Source organism: Brachionichthys hirsutus, unplaced genomic scaffold (assembly GCF_040956055.1).
Source record: "Brachionichthys hirsutus isolate HB-005 unplaced genomic scaffold, CSIRO-AGI_Bhir_v1 contig_941, whole genome shotgun sequence".
NCBI lineage: Eukaryota > Metazoa > Chordata > Actinopteri > Lophiiformes > Brachionichthyidae > Brachionichthys > Brachionichthys hirsutus.
In genome coordinates this window covers 58456-70949 of record NW_027180602.1, presented here as the reverse complement: position 1 = coordinate 70949, position 12494 = coordinate 58456, and the positions used below count along the sequence as shown (strand labels likewise).

Sequence of the window (12494 nt, the reverse complement as noted above, 5' to 3'; positions counted from 1 at the left end):
CCATCCCTGGGCCTCCGACACAACTACTCCTGCCTGAGTCAGCAGCAGGCTCACGTCAAGCCGGATCACAGGGGCCACTACGCTTCAGGGTGAGCAGGGTACCTCGGGGGGGGGGGGGGGGGGGGGAATGTAGCATGAGTCTGGAATGTTAAAGAAATGTGTTAGATGATCCCATTTTAAACATGAACAGTTTTCTATAAAGCACACACACCCTACTCTGGGTCCTTTATGCCATCAATACGTGATTGAGCTTCATTTGTACAAATAAAGTGCTCGCTGGTCAAGAGGGGGGAGGGAGACTGATAACAGACAGAGAGGGAGAGAGTCAAATTACATCCTGTGAAAAAATCCTGACGCACAGATCCTGTGTAAAGAACATCTACACTTGCTCTGGTCCCAGCTTCTCTCTTAAATATCATGGTAGTTCTATTATATGAAAGGTGTGACAACTTCAAGCATGGTGCCTCTTTAAGAGTTAAGGTATTTTCCATCATTTTGATGTCAACTCTTGCTGTTCCTGTCAATATAACAACTACCACTGTATTATTTCTCCAGGACACTACCTGAGTCCCCCCCAGACTCCAGCTCAGAGCCGTATTCCCCTCAGCAGGTGAATGGTAAGAAATTCTTCTTTTTACTTCCCCTAGCAAAATGTGCATGGAGAAATCTGAGCGAGAACGCGCGAGAGACGCATGCAACAGTTAGAAATGCTCCTTTGGTCTAGCTGGAGGAAGTCATGAGGCATTCAAGGTGTGTGGGTCACAGCCACCTTCATTGTGTTTTAAATGGAGCATCAAGACAAGAAGAGAGTTCATGTACAAAATGAATCACTATAACATGTAATCTGTGATTATCAACATGATTTCTTCACCAACGCAATACAATCTGCCTACGGCTTACAAGCTTCATTTCACGCTTGACTTGTTTCGACATTCAAACTGAATAAGAACGGTACTAAAAGTCACCGTGTGCTTCTTGCTGTTCACACACCTGTGTTGGTTTGCCCATTAGCAGAAAGGTGTGGAATAGTGTTATCTGATGGGCGTTACTCCAGCGCTGCCGGTTGAAACAATAGAAAGTTCCCTCGGCCAAAGTTGGAGGGAAGTAGAATTACCGCTAAACTGCTCTCTGAAATGTGAACGGATCAATTTGAGGAGAAAATGCGGGATTCTCTGCGCGATCACGCGAAACGGAAATATAATATTTATAATCACAGAAATGTTCCTCTCCATCCTCACTAGATCCTCACATGATCAGGACCATGACACCAGAGAACATGTGTCACATGACTCCGACGCCACCCCTTCCGCCGCCGCACGGACATTATCCCAGCATGCATCGGGACATGTACCTGAAGCCTGAGCCCATGATATCACAATATCCTATTGGTCCAGCCACGAGCGGAAGCGGAGACTTGCAGCAGACGCAGATGCTCCATCAGCTGCTGCAGCATCCTCAGGGGCAGGAGTGAGTCATGAAGATGAAACAGGAGTGAGGGAAGGAGGGTTGTTGTGTCCAGTTTATATGGAGCACAAGGAATGACGGGCAGGTGGAGTGAACTGTGTAGCGTCTGACTCTGCTTCCGTTTCCTCCCACAGTGGCATCCCTGCTCACCAGGCCAAGAAGAGGAAGCACTCAGACTCTCCCAACAGCACCCTCAATTGCCAAATCCTCACAGGTATCATCAAACAAGAACCAGGTAGGAAGGCATCTTTCTACTCTTCCTCTCCTCCTCTACCTCTCGCTCACCTGCTCTTATCTACCCTTGAATTCTTGCACAGATCAAGACTTTCACGGAACAATTGTTGACATTCTTAGCATTCTTCGTTCTCGTTCTGATTGCTTGCTTTTGAATTTGTTACAGGTTTATTGCAGGATGCAGACAACGCCTACCTGGACCCAAACTATCAGTGCATTAAGTGGCAACCCCACCTGCAGAGCAAGTGGACGCCACTATATGATGCAAACTGCAAAGAACTGTGGGTGGAATATATTTTAAATATAGCTCTAAATATTGAGGTTTACATTGGGGGGTTGGAGGGGGGGGGGGCAGATTGTGATCTGCAGAGAGCGAAAAATGAAGCATGTAATAACAGGAAAAAATGAATAATTCAACAGTGTATGCAGCAGGAGTGGCAAAGTACAGGGCAGGGTTGTAGAGGTCTACAAATTCCTCCGAGGTGAGCCGTGTGGGGGAGTGAACAAGCATAGGGTTTCGGTTTAGAAAGACAACGTGAGGAGGGGTAAAGGGAAAAATTAGTGTACACCTACTTTGCTGCTGCAATGCCAAAAAACAAAGAGGGATAGAGAGGGAGGAAGGTTAAAATGAACTCACACGACTTTTCAGATATGTTATCAAAACCACCTGGTTGCCCATCACAACTTTTAGCACACTACGCCCACATAGCGACGCAGGACGCAGAGCTTTTCGTTCATTTTTAATTAGATTTATTAAGTGTTCTAGACATGCCATGGGCCTCATGGTTGTAGAGTAAAGCCACCAAGTCCGAAATACGGCGGCGCCCAGGCAGGGCCCTCCACCAATGAGGAAACCTTTATCTAAATAGATTTATCTCTGAAAACTAAAGGAGTTTAAAAGTGTCAGGATGTATCCTCATCCACATCTGTATCTTTAAAGGCTTTTACTTAAATAAGCAGGCCATATATTTTCCCCTGATAATAAAACCTCATTCATTTACAAGAATTTGGAGCATCTTATTCTCGGCATCTTTTTTTTTCTCCTTTTAGTCCAATGCCAACCTACCGCGTTGATGCCGACAAAGGTTTCAACTTCTCCTTGTCTGATGACGCCTTCGTTTGCCAGAAGAAGAACCACTTCCAAGTGACGGTCTACGTAGGCATGGTGGGCGAGCCCAAGTACATCAAGACAAATGACGGTCTGCAGCCTATCGACTGCTTTTATCTCAAACTTAACGGAGTCAAGGTAAGTGACTTAAGCAGTAGAATGACATGAAACATATTATTATCTCTTCAATATATTTAGCGTATATTTTATTTCAATGACAGATGGAGGCCGTGAATCAGTCTATCAGCGTGGAGCAGTCACAGTCGGATCGCAGCAAGAGACCCTTCAAGCCTGTGCTGTGAGTCTGATTTTCACACACAGTGAAGCAACACGCAAATTGACAGCATATATTAAAGCTACTTGTGCTTTCGGTCATGATTCTTCCTGCTTATGCTGGATATTAAATCCTCTCTGCTCACCCCCCCCCCCCCAGGATCACCCTTCCTTCAGAGCAGGTCACAAAGGTCACGGTGGGGCGACTGCACTTTAGCGAGACCACATCGAATAACATGAGGAAGAAGGGCAAACCAAACCCTGACCAGAGGTGAGAGATGGTGCCGTCCTTTTCAAAGTGGTTTGCATTGCTCCTGTCAGAGCTCCGGTTGTCACATCCGCCCGTCGGGTCTTTGTGTTCATAGATATTTCATGCTGGTGGTGGCGCTGCAGGCTCAGTCCCACAGTCAGAGCTACACTGTGGCTGCTCAAGCGTCTGAGAGGATCATCGTCAGGGTAACGTCTAGCCATGTCTGTCTGCCTCCTACAACAATCATATCTCTTATGAATGAAGCACGTTTCTATGGTTCTGCTGTACATACCAATGTGTTTTTTTTCCTTCAAATTAAATAACTAATTACATATTTTTGTTTAACCGTGTTGCAGTTTTTGATCTTATATATATAAATATAAATATAGTATTATGCTAACATTGGAAATGCCCTTCCAGGAGACCATAAATGAGTGAAATATTTTATTTATCCAGTGAATTTTAACATATACTAAGCTTTAATGTCACATGTTAAGTATTAAAATTGCGTAAAAGGAATAGTTCAACATTTTTGGAAATATGCTCATTTGCTTTCCTGCCTCAAATCTTTACACAAAGATTGGAAACACACAAAACTGCTAACTGCTGTCTTTGTTTACTTTTTTTTTAAATTGAAACATATAGCCTACTTGTAAAAACTATAAATTGTAGTGGGTCACTGGGGGGGGGGGGTCTACTGCATGGTCACTGGCCCATGTTTTTAACTAGGAGCAGTTCAGATGGCGTCCAGTAGATCTGCTAATCTGACTCTTTGCAGGAAATCGAATATGCATACTGTCCAATAATTGCAAAGTATTTCTTTAAATATGTTGTAGCAGTACTTTTTAACATATTTTCAGAAATATCTCAAGCGCCGTTTGTCTGTGCACCTTCTCCCTTGTCTCTCCATTACAGGCATCCAACCCGGGACAGTTTGAAAGCGACAACGAGGTACTGTGGCAGCGTGGACAGCTGCCGGACTCGGTGTACCACCACGGCAGAGTCGGCATAAACACGGACCGTCCTGATGAGGCGCTTGTCGTCCACGGCAATCTGAAGGTCATGGGCTCCCTGGTACACCCATCTGACATCAGGGCCAAAGAAAATGTCCAAGAGGTCAGGATGACTCTCAGTGTGTATCAATGTGGGTCTGTATTTGTGCGTCCAATATGTCAGCACGAGTCGTCGTGCACCTGAAGCGATTGTCACCGCGAATCATGTGACACGCAAACAATGTCGTCTGTGAAATGAGCATTGTATTGTCATACCACGTGCACGGATGTCACCGTCGTCCTGTCTGTGTGTAGGTCGACACCACAGACAATTTGAAACGGATTTCTCAGATGAGGCTGGTCCATTATCAATACAAGCCTGAGTTTGCTGCCAGCGTGGGCCTAGAGAACACTGCAGACACTGGTAACCACCTCATAAATAACAATCTCACGTGTGTTCCACTATCATCTCATAACTTTGCACACTTCACTTTGTATTATAACTGTAAAGTCATATTTTCCCATCACTTTGTGTGGATTTTTGTACGTGTGTTCTATACTGTTGCCCGTTTTCACCTATCCAAACCGTCTTGCAGGAGTCATCGCTCAAGAGGTTCTGCAAATCCTGCCTGAAGCGGTGAAGGAGGGGGGTGATGTGGTGTGTGCCAACGGAGAAACTATCCCCAACCTGCTAGTTGTCAACAAGGTAATAAATGCGCAGATGCAGGACACGGGTGCACAAACGTTACGTCCCTAAACACTAAACAGCTCTGATTTCAAAGGAACGCATCTTCATGGAGAATGTGGGAGCAGTGAAGGAGCTATGCAAGCTGACGGACAACCTGGAGACTCGTATAGATGAACTGGAGCGCTGGAGCCGCAAACTAGCCAAGATCCGTCGGCTTGACAGCATGAAGAGCACCGTGAGTGGAAGCACAGTCAGGTAAGAGCAAAGAAGCCAGAGCCCACCTCAGAGGGATTTCAGAGCCGGAGGGGGAATCTCGAACGAGCGGAAACAACGTGTATAATTACTGTTCTCTTTTTCTTCATGTAGCCAATCAGGGAGTTATTTTAGCAGAACAGGAAGTGGGCCACTCAAGAAAAAGACAGTGAGACCTGGGAGCAAGGTCTGTGTTGATGATGATGATGATGATGATGATGTATTTATGTCTTTAAGTTTGTTTCACATTGGGAGATGTAACTCCATCTGTGTGTTTGCTGCAGAATTCACTCCCAGATCAAGGCTGCATCAGCCAGAGGTTCATGCAGGGCGCCATCCTGGCCCTGGTCATTGTCATGGCCTTCAGGTTAGACTGAGGGAGTGGTGGCGGAACAAAAAGCAGTTTCATCTGTGTGGAGTAGTGGTATAAGATTGGTTTTGTATGGGATCTCTTCCCCCACAGTGTCATTTCCATGTCCATCCTATACGTGCTGACTCTTCACCACAGAGGAGACGTCACGGAGAAAGATGGGTACGGAATCTTAAGGCGGAAAATCGGGCCTTGTTATTCTGATGATCGATTTTCCACTTCTTAATCAATGTCCTCCGTACTGTGTTCCTGATTTCTCTAGCCATTTTCCTTCCTGTGTTCTCTACGTCTCTTGGGTGCCCATCTTCACTCCCACTGTACCTTTCTGTCCTCCTGTCTGCCTATGGTATGCCTTTCAGCACCTGAATTTCTTGCTATACTTACTTCATATCCTGGCTTTTATTTTTGATCGTTTAACTGAGTGTTTGTTTTATCCTATCTAAAAGGTGATTACAGGTCATGTATCTAAACACCCTATTGTTCATTGGATCTTTAATGTATTGGTTTTATATTTGAACTAACATATACTCTTGACCTCCCGTCTTATTGGTGCAGGTCCCGAGCTGCACTGGGATCCTTGCATAAGAATTCATATAGTCCAGCATCCACAACCACTTCACCAGGTAAATGGAGATAACCACCCAAACATAGAACACGGAAAACCTTATATTATACTAAGATTTGATCATTTTCATTCATTCTCTCACAAATCATCTAGGTTGCTGTTCAACTCCTCCCATAAACAACCAATCAACTACAGTTCGGACACTGAGCATCAACCAATCCACATCAGGTCAGTTAGAAAATAGAGGTTTTCCCTGCAGCTTTCATTTGTCTTTGTAACATCTTAATTATCCTCCCTATCTAGATTTAGGCAGCTTGGTTCCCACTCCAAGCACTATTATAAAGAAGGGCAAGTCCAGAATAATGGAAAAGGAGAGTCGGGGTAGAAACCGCCTGAGTCACACCTCAACTCCTTTGTACTTTGCCAAGTCCAAAAAGCCAGTACCGACAGACCTAGACAGAGTGGACTCCACCAACCGTCTGCCGGGGGGTCAGCCAGCGTCACGTAGACAACGCAGCCTGCATAAAAAGGGTATATCTGTAAACCCAGCCTGGGCCTTTTCTTCACATACACACACATAATGTAGTAAACACACACAATAAAGCCATTTGTTTAACAGCAGCAAACAAAAGCTTATCTATATTCTGAACAATGGAATGCCGTGTTATGGTGCTCATAGGGCGGCTTGTCTTACTTTTGCAGGAGGAACGTATTCTCCTTCTCTGTCTCGTCTTCATGTCATGGAGACAAATCAAGACATCGTACCACAGAGTTGCGCCGCACCAGAGAGCTGCAGGTATATGCTCAGAAATGGAATTCATTTTCAGCTGTGATTGTGCAGCCAGAATGTGCTTTCAGCGCTCCTTGAAACATAAATTCTCCAAGAGCTCGGCTGTGGGAGTGAAAACCATTTCTCCAAAGAATATTCTCTATTTGGTGTGCTGATGACGATGGAGAGATTTCTTTAAGTCATTGGTTGATTCGCATTCAAAGCCGTTTTACTGTATGAGAGCATCTGAATTCAAATGTTTCCTCACTAACTAATCTGACTGTACAGTTTAAGCTCAGGTGCTGATGCTATTTTTCTCTTTGCCAACTCCAGTTACACAGTATTGCTCTCCAGAAACAGAAATTCCTCCATCTCAAACATCACTTTGCACATGATGTGAGTATTCAATCATTACACAATCTATACATGGTTTGGCGATGCTTCATTTTATGACTTCTAATTCTTCATCAGGTGTCTGGTGAAGAACCATGTCATTTAGGAATAACTGTGTGGAAAATAGATAAACTACCAACGAATCAAGTAGTTAATATAGCTTAAGCAGTATTCCTGTGGTCAGTGGACAGTAGGTCAGCCGAGCAAAGCACATGATTCTGTCTGTATGCAAAAACACTTTACTGATAATTGTTTAATGAATACATTTTAACTTAAATGGAGCCGATGCGGGAAAACTCATTGGAAATCAGCAAGAGCTTTCATGTGATGCTGTCAGGAACAAAAGTGAATGTAGTTGCTACTCGTTAACTAAGAAAGTGTCAGCATATTGTTTGGAAATAGCTTTTCCATGCACAAGTGTTACATCAACTACAAAACTGGATTTTAACGTTATCGATATACGAGACATATCACAGAGACATAAAGCCGATGTACTTTATTGCAGGTCCACAAACAGCGTGTGGATTCAACAGTGTGGAGCCACCAAGGGGCGCTTATGTCCAAACCACACAGAAACGCCCCTCTATGGAGGAAAACGTGTGCCAACAAAGGTAACTAACTGTTCATTTAATCAGAATCCACAAAACAAATTCTCTTTTTTTTAGTAATTTTCTATGTGAACTAGCTTTCGTATTTCTCACAGGGTGAACGACTGCGAATGACTCATGACATTCTTTATATTTTCCTTAAGGGGACCAGTCACCTGTGGTCAGTACCTGTGCTGTCTTTCCAGGACATCACCTATCACTTTCGTATCTCCCTGTCTGTGAGTCAACATGCTTTTTGACAATGTGATGGGCACTGACATGCGGTTTGTGCAGCAGGAGGATTTCACCCTTTAACTGGTGCATTCATTGTGTACTTACAAGTAGGGCTGTGACTGGATGGAGAAAACGCAACCTAGCCCCAAAGTTAGGTGATTTACCGTATCCCCCCCCGCAAAACAAAGTAACTAAAGTCTGGCGGGACGGCCGTGGTTTTAGACAAGTGATGTCATGACCCTACCAGTCTCTCCAGGTTGTAGGCAAAAGCTAAGAAAGGCCGACTATAGCAAAGCAAACAACATTTTCACATGATGCAAGTCTGGCAACCAATCAGAAGTGGCTTTCATGACCTTTTGACCAATCAGAAGTTGTATTCCCTACTGACCATGTGCGACAGCTTTGGTCCCAGTGCACCTCACAGAGGAGTAGCATACAGCTGTCACTGCAGGTATTGTTAGCATTGACGATGGTGATGGGCTCAGATCACACGACTTGTGTGTCGTGGTCACGCAACGATCATCACACCCACACTGGTAAGCCATTGGCTGATTAATGATATCTATCTCTACTTGCTCTTTATTGACAGAATGAAGTGAGCTGTGCCGTTGAAGGAGATGCCTCATCGTACTCTGACTACCGTTTTGTCATTCAAAGTGGCTGCGTGTGAGAAGGAGGACGATGTGTGCTTGAACACCCCATTTATCGTCTGTGGTTCCATGCCTCTGCTGTTGTGATGGGATAACGACATTATTTTTCATGATTATTGGTCCAGAACAAACTATACGTAACCACCCACTGCATTCCCCTCCACATGTAAATGCATTAAGAGATCTCTTTTTATTGTGATGACTGGAATTTGAAACACTGTACGGTTATTGTCTGTCACTGAAAATGCTTTATATCACTGATAACTGTGTTTATGTCACTTTCTACTGCTATTGTGTTGGTAACATCCATGGATTTATCGCTCAGTTTTACTACTGTTCATGGTGCCTCCTGTCCTTAATCTAAGCCATATTCACTTTTTGGGAAATTCGAGTGTATAAATGAAGTACCGGATCAAATACTGCAGTGGACACTACACACATTCATGTTTATTGAGTACAGAACAGTGAATCTGCACATACAATGAAACCACTGAAAAGAACAACTTTAAGTAGTTTTATATATGACAAAAAATAATAGAGTCACACTGGAAATATACCTCAGTAGTGCACACTGGAAAATCATTGCGTCTTTACAGTAGAGCATTGTATTTGAGGCTGCTGAAGTCAACCAGAGTGTCTGCTCGTGCAGCATCTCACTACAGAGCAGGGACTCCTCTGTTTTATTTAGCATTTGTGTCTCAATTGTGACAGGTATTGAAACTTTTTAAACAAATATTACTGAAAATATTCATCCATATGTATCCTATTAAAAATAAGTCATTTTTAAAAATCTCTCCTAGCATGAAGGAATACGTTTGAAAGCTCAGGTCAGCAAATTCACTGGAAGACATGAGATAAGACTGGATAAGTAAACCAATCACTGGAAATTAACCCTGACACTGACAATATTTCAAGAAACACTGGAATGGCTTACACTGTATTTTGCTAACTGGACAGAGTGCTGGTAAGGCAATAAATAACTTATTAGGCATATCAAGTGCATGCCTAATCATTATAATGAAAAGATGCATCTTAGCTTAGAAGTAACTCAAATGCTGCTTCAACAAATGTCATTATACATGCTTGATTATGAAGCTTAGAAGGAGTTGCAGTTATTTACACACACTTTGGAGATAAAAAAAATGGATATTATACACTGGACTCTTACATGTATTTTTCTCAGTGTTTTTAATATTTTTACTGGGCCAACAGAATTTAGAAAATGCAGTCATAACAATTTTAATATACATGAAGTACGTAACATTTTCATTTCTATTTCCCTTTCTTGTTTTAAATATATTCACTGTGCCCTTGTTGAAATTCATGTCATATGTGTCTGCGTTCAGAAAGAAAAAAACCCCCAGAATATAAAATAAATATCAAATAGGAAATACAGCCATCATCAAAGGTTTGTGGAATTTATCTTAATATGAAGACACTGTAAAATGGTTTCACCATAGTTAATATGACTTCAATGGGTATGGTATATTATTTTAGCTTGTTTGCAATGCACCAGCTGGCATAAAGCAACCAACGTAGCACTTTTTGCACTGTATATATGAACTGCTTTTGTTCTATCCAGTGCGCCAGACTGTTATTTTATCCTCTGGAAGAACTGCATTACGTTTAACTGTATAGTTTCATTTTCTTTTGACCAATGCTCCTTTATATCTGATGTGTTTTATTATAATGTTTTTAAAGTAGTTATTTTTTGGTTGTTGTATCAGCAATAATATATTAACTTGTAGCTACTTGAGCCCATATATGATTGATAAGCATGAAAACACACACACACATATTTTCGCACCATTTGTTTAGAAAATGTGCGATCACATAAAATCTTGGTGAGTACTTTAATATCACTACTTTATTCTTTAAGCCCATTGCATCACCACGTTGACAAAGCGTTTTGCCAAAACTATGCTGTAATACTATGAATGCATGTAGTTAATAAATTTTGACTGAATTTTCTGCTGTATTTCATTGTCTTACTTACGCATTGAGAACAAATGTCCAATTATGTCCAGTAGGTGGCAGCCGAACATCTTGCAAGTTTTTACTGAGGGTTAAACCTTCCGGTCATTACGTCATAACACGTCACATAAAATCCAGGAAGCCAGTACGTGGCCTTTTCAGTGTGGACCACAGGAAGAGGAGCTCTGAATCAACACAGAATGGTGCAATTCCTTATCTTTATCGTATTTATGTGGGTTCAGTTCTAATATATAGCTATCCGCTCGTTATATTTATACAATTTAATCACGTTTTCTGTGTGAAACACTGCTTTTTTGGAGTTTGATATGTAAACTAGCAGAAGTAGATTAGCGTCTCATGCTAATATAGCATCATAACAGTATACACGAAGTGCGTAACTGGTCCTTGTTATCGCTTATTAAACGTTATGGCCGCAGCAGCTTGAGCTAGGCTGGTAGAGCGAAAGCTACTCATCGCGCTAGCTCCGTAGCTCGTTGCTACGCTCACTGTCTTTGATGTGGCTGCAGGAACTCGAGGCTATGACCCGGTACACCAGCCCGGTGAACCCCGCCGTGTTCCCCCACCTCACGGTCGTCCTGCTGGCCATCGGCATGTTCTTCACTGCTTGGTTCTTTGTGTATCCTTTTACAGTGCATGTCATATTTAACGTTGAGCGTTTTAAACTAAGTACGACTCCCGTACCAGAGAGGATTTCGTCATTGCTCTTTCGAGTTTTTATAGTGAAGGTTCTTGTATAACTTGTTTCCTAAATCCTCGTTTCAGACTTCGCTGATTGTTTTAATCGTGTAATTGAAGTAAAAGGTCAAAATAATCATGACATTGATTTGAAGTCACGTGGCCCAGCTCTATTAAGTACACTATATAGACTGGAAAACTTGAATAAAAGCCTTGACGGAGGGCAGGCCTTGGTTGATGGTTGTGCTTTTATGCTAGATAACCCTTAATGTTTTATCAGTTATGAGGTGACGTCCACAAAGTACACAAGGGACGTCTACAAGGAGCTGCTGATCTCCCTCGTGGCTTCACTCTTCATGGGTTTCGGCGTCCTCTTCTTATTACTCTGGGTTGGCATCTATGTGTGAAGGTATGTTTTAAAATCGGTTTTAATTTAACCATACGTTTACCTTTTTTAGTCATGCAAACGGTGATTGACTTTGCTCCATCGCTCTTGTTTTTTGCAGCTTCTGGTGACGATATAAACATGACCCGTTCCAGTGGAACTGGATGTAATTGGACCGCACTGAAAATACTTTGGGAACATGGATTCTGGTTTTCACAAGTAAAGATCATTTGTATAACGTTTGCTGTCTTTCTTTGTACCAATTGCGATAAGCGATAGCCGTCATAGATTTTATAGTTGTATAAAATGCTGATTGTGTTAAAGTGAGACCTGAAGTTCACTTGACCTTTTGGGCCCCTGAGATTAGAGTTATTTTGACGCACTGAAAACTATTTACGGTGCGTTTTACTAGAGGCGCCTAAACCTTCAATCCCTGATAAATCTTTGTGTTAAAAATAGAGCAGTCTGTTTCACCTTGTCTCCAAGATGATGCAGACTGCACTACTGATGAAGGATTACAGCGGGATTAGAGAGGGATTATTTTATTAAAAAAAGGTTGGAGGCCGTTTCAAAGATCCTCACTAAAAGACATCGGGATTCTTTTTAATAT

General features: G+C 42.5%; 2 protein-coding genes across 2 annotated transcripts; both read left to right on the top strand.

The window, feature by feature from the left end:
- Positions 1-3: 3 nt before the first annotated feature.
- Positions 4-8849, top strand: myrf (myelin regulatory factor; the record flags this gene model as incomplete). Its single annotated transcript, XM_068759238.1, has 25 exons — positions 4-89; positions 556-617; positions 1242-1467; positions 1599-1699; positions 1865-1979; positions 2749-2944; positions 3028-3104; positions 3240-3350; positions 3445-3550; positions 4245-4445; positions 4637-4745; positions 4918-5027; positions 5104-5264; positions 5376-5448; positions 5546-5628; positions 5725-5793; positions 5894-5977; positions 6187-6254; positions 6350-6424; positions 6500-6727; positions 6899-6992; positions 7299-7361; positions 7864-7969; positions 8110-8184; positions 8769-8849. Coding segments are annotated over 25 exons (2760 nt in total), but the record flags the coding sequence as incomplete, so codon positions are not given.
- Positions 8850-10910: 2061 nt separating this feature from the next.
- On the top strand, positions 10911-12124 carry LOC137916140 (transmembrane protein 258). Its single transcript, XM_068759242.1, has 4 exons — positions 10911-11006; positions 11331-11440; positions 11780-11908; positions 12006-12124. Exons 1-3 carry the CDS (start codon positions 11004-11006, stop codon positions 11904-11906), a joined length of 240 nt encoding a protein of 79 aa, XP_068615343.1. The 5' UTR covers positions 10911-11003; the 3' UTR covers positions 11907-11908; positions 12006-12124.
- Positions 12125-12494: the final 370 nt, after the last annotated feature.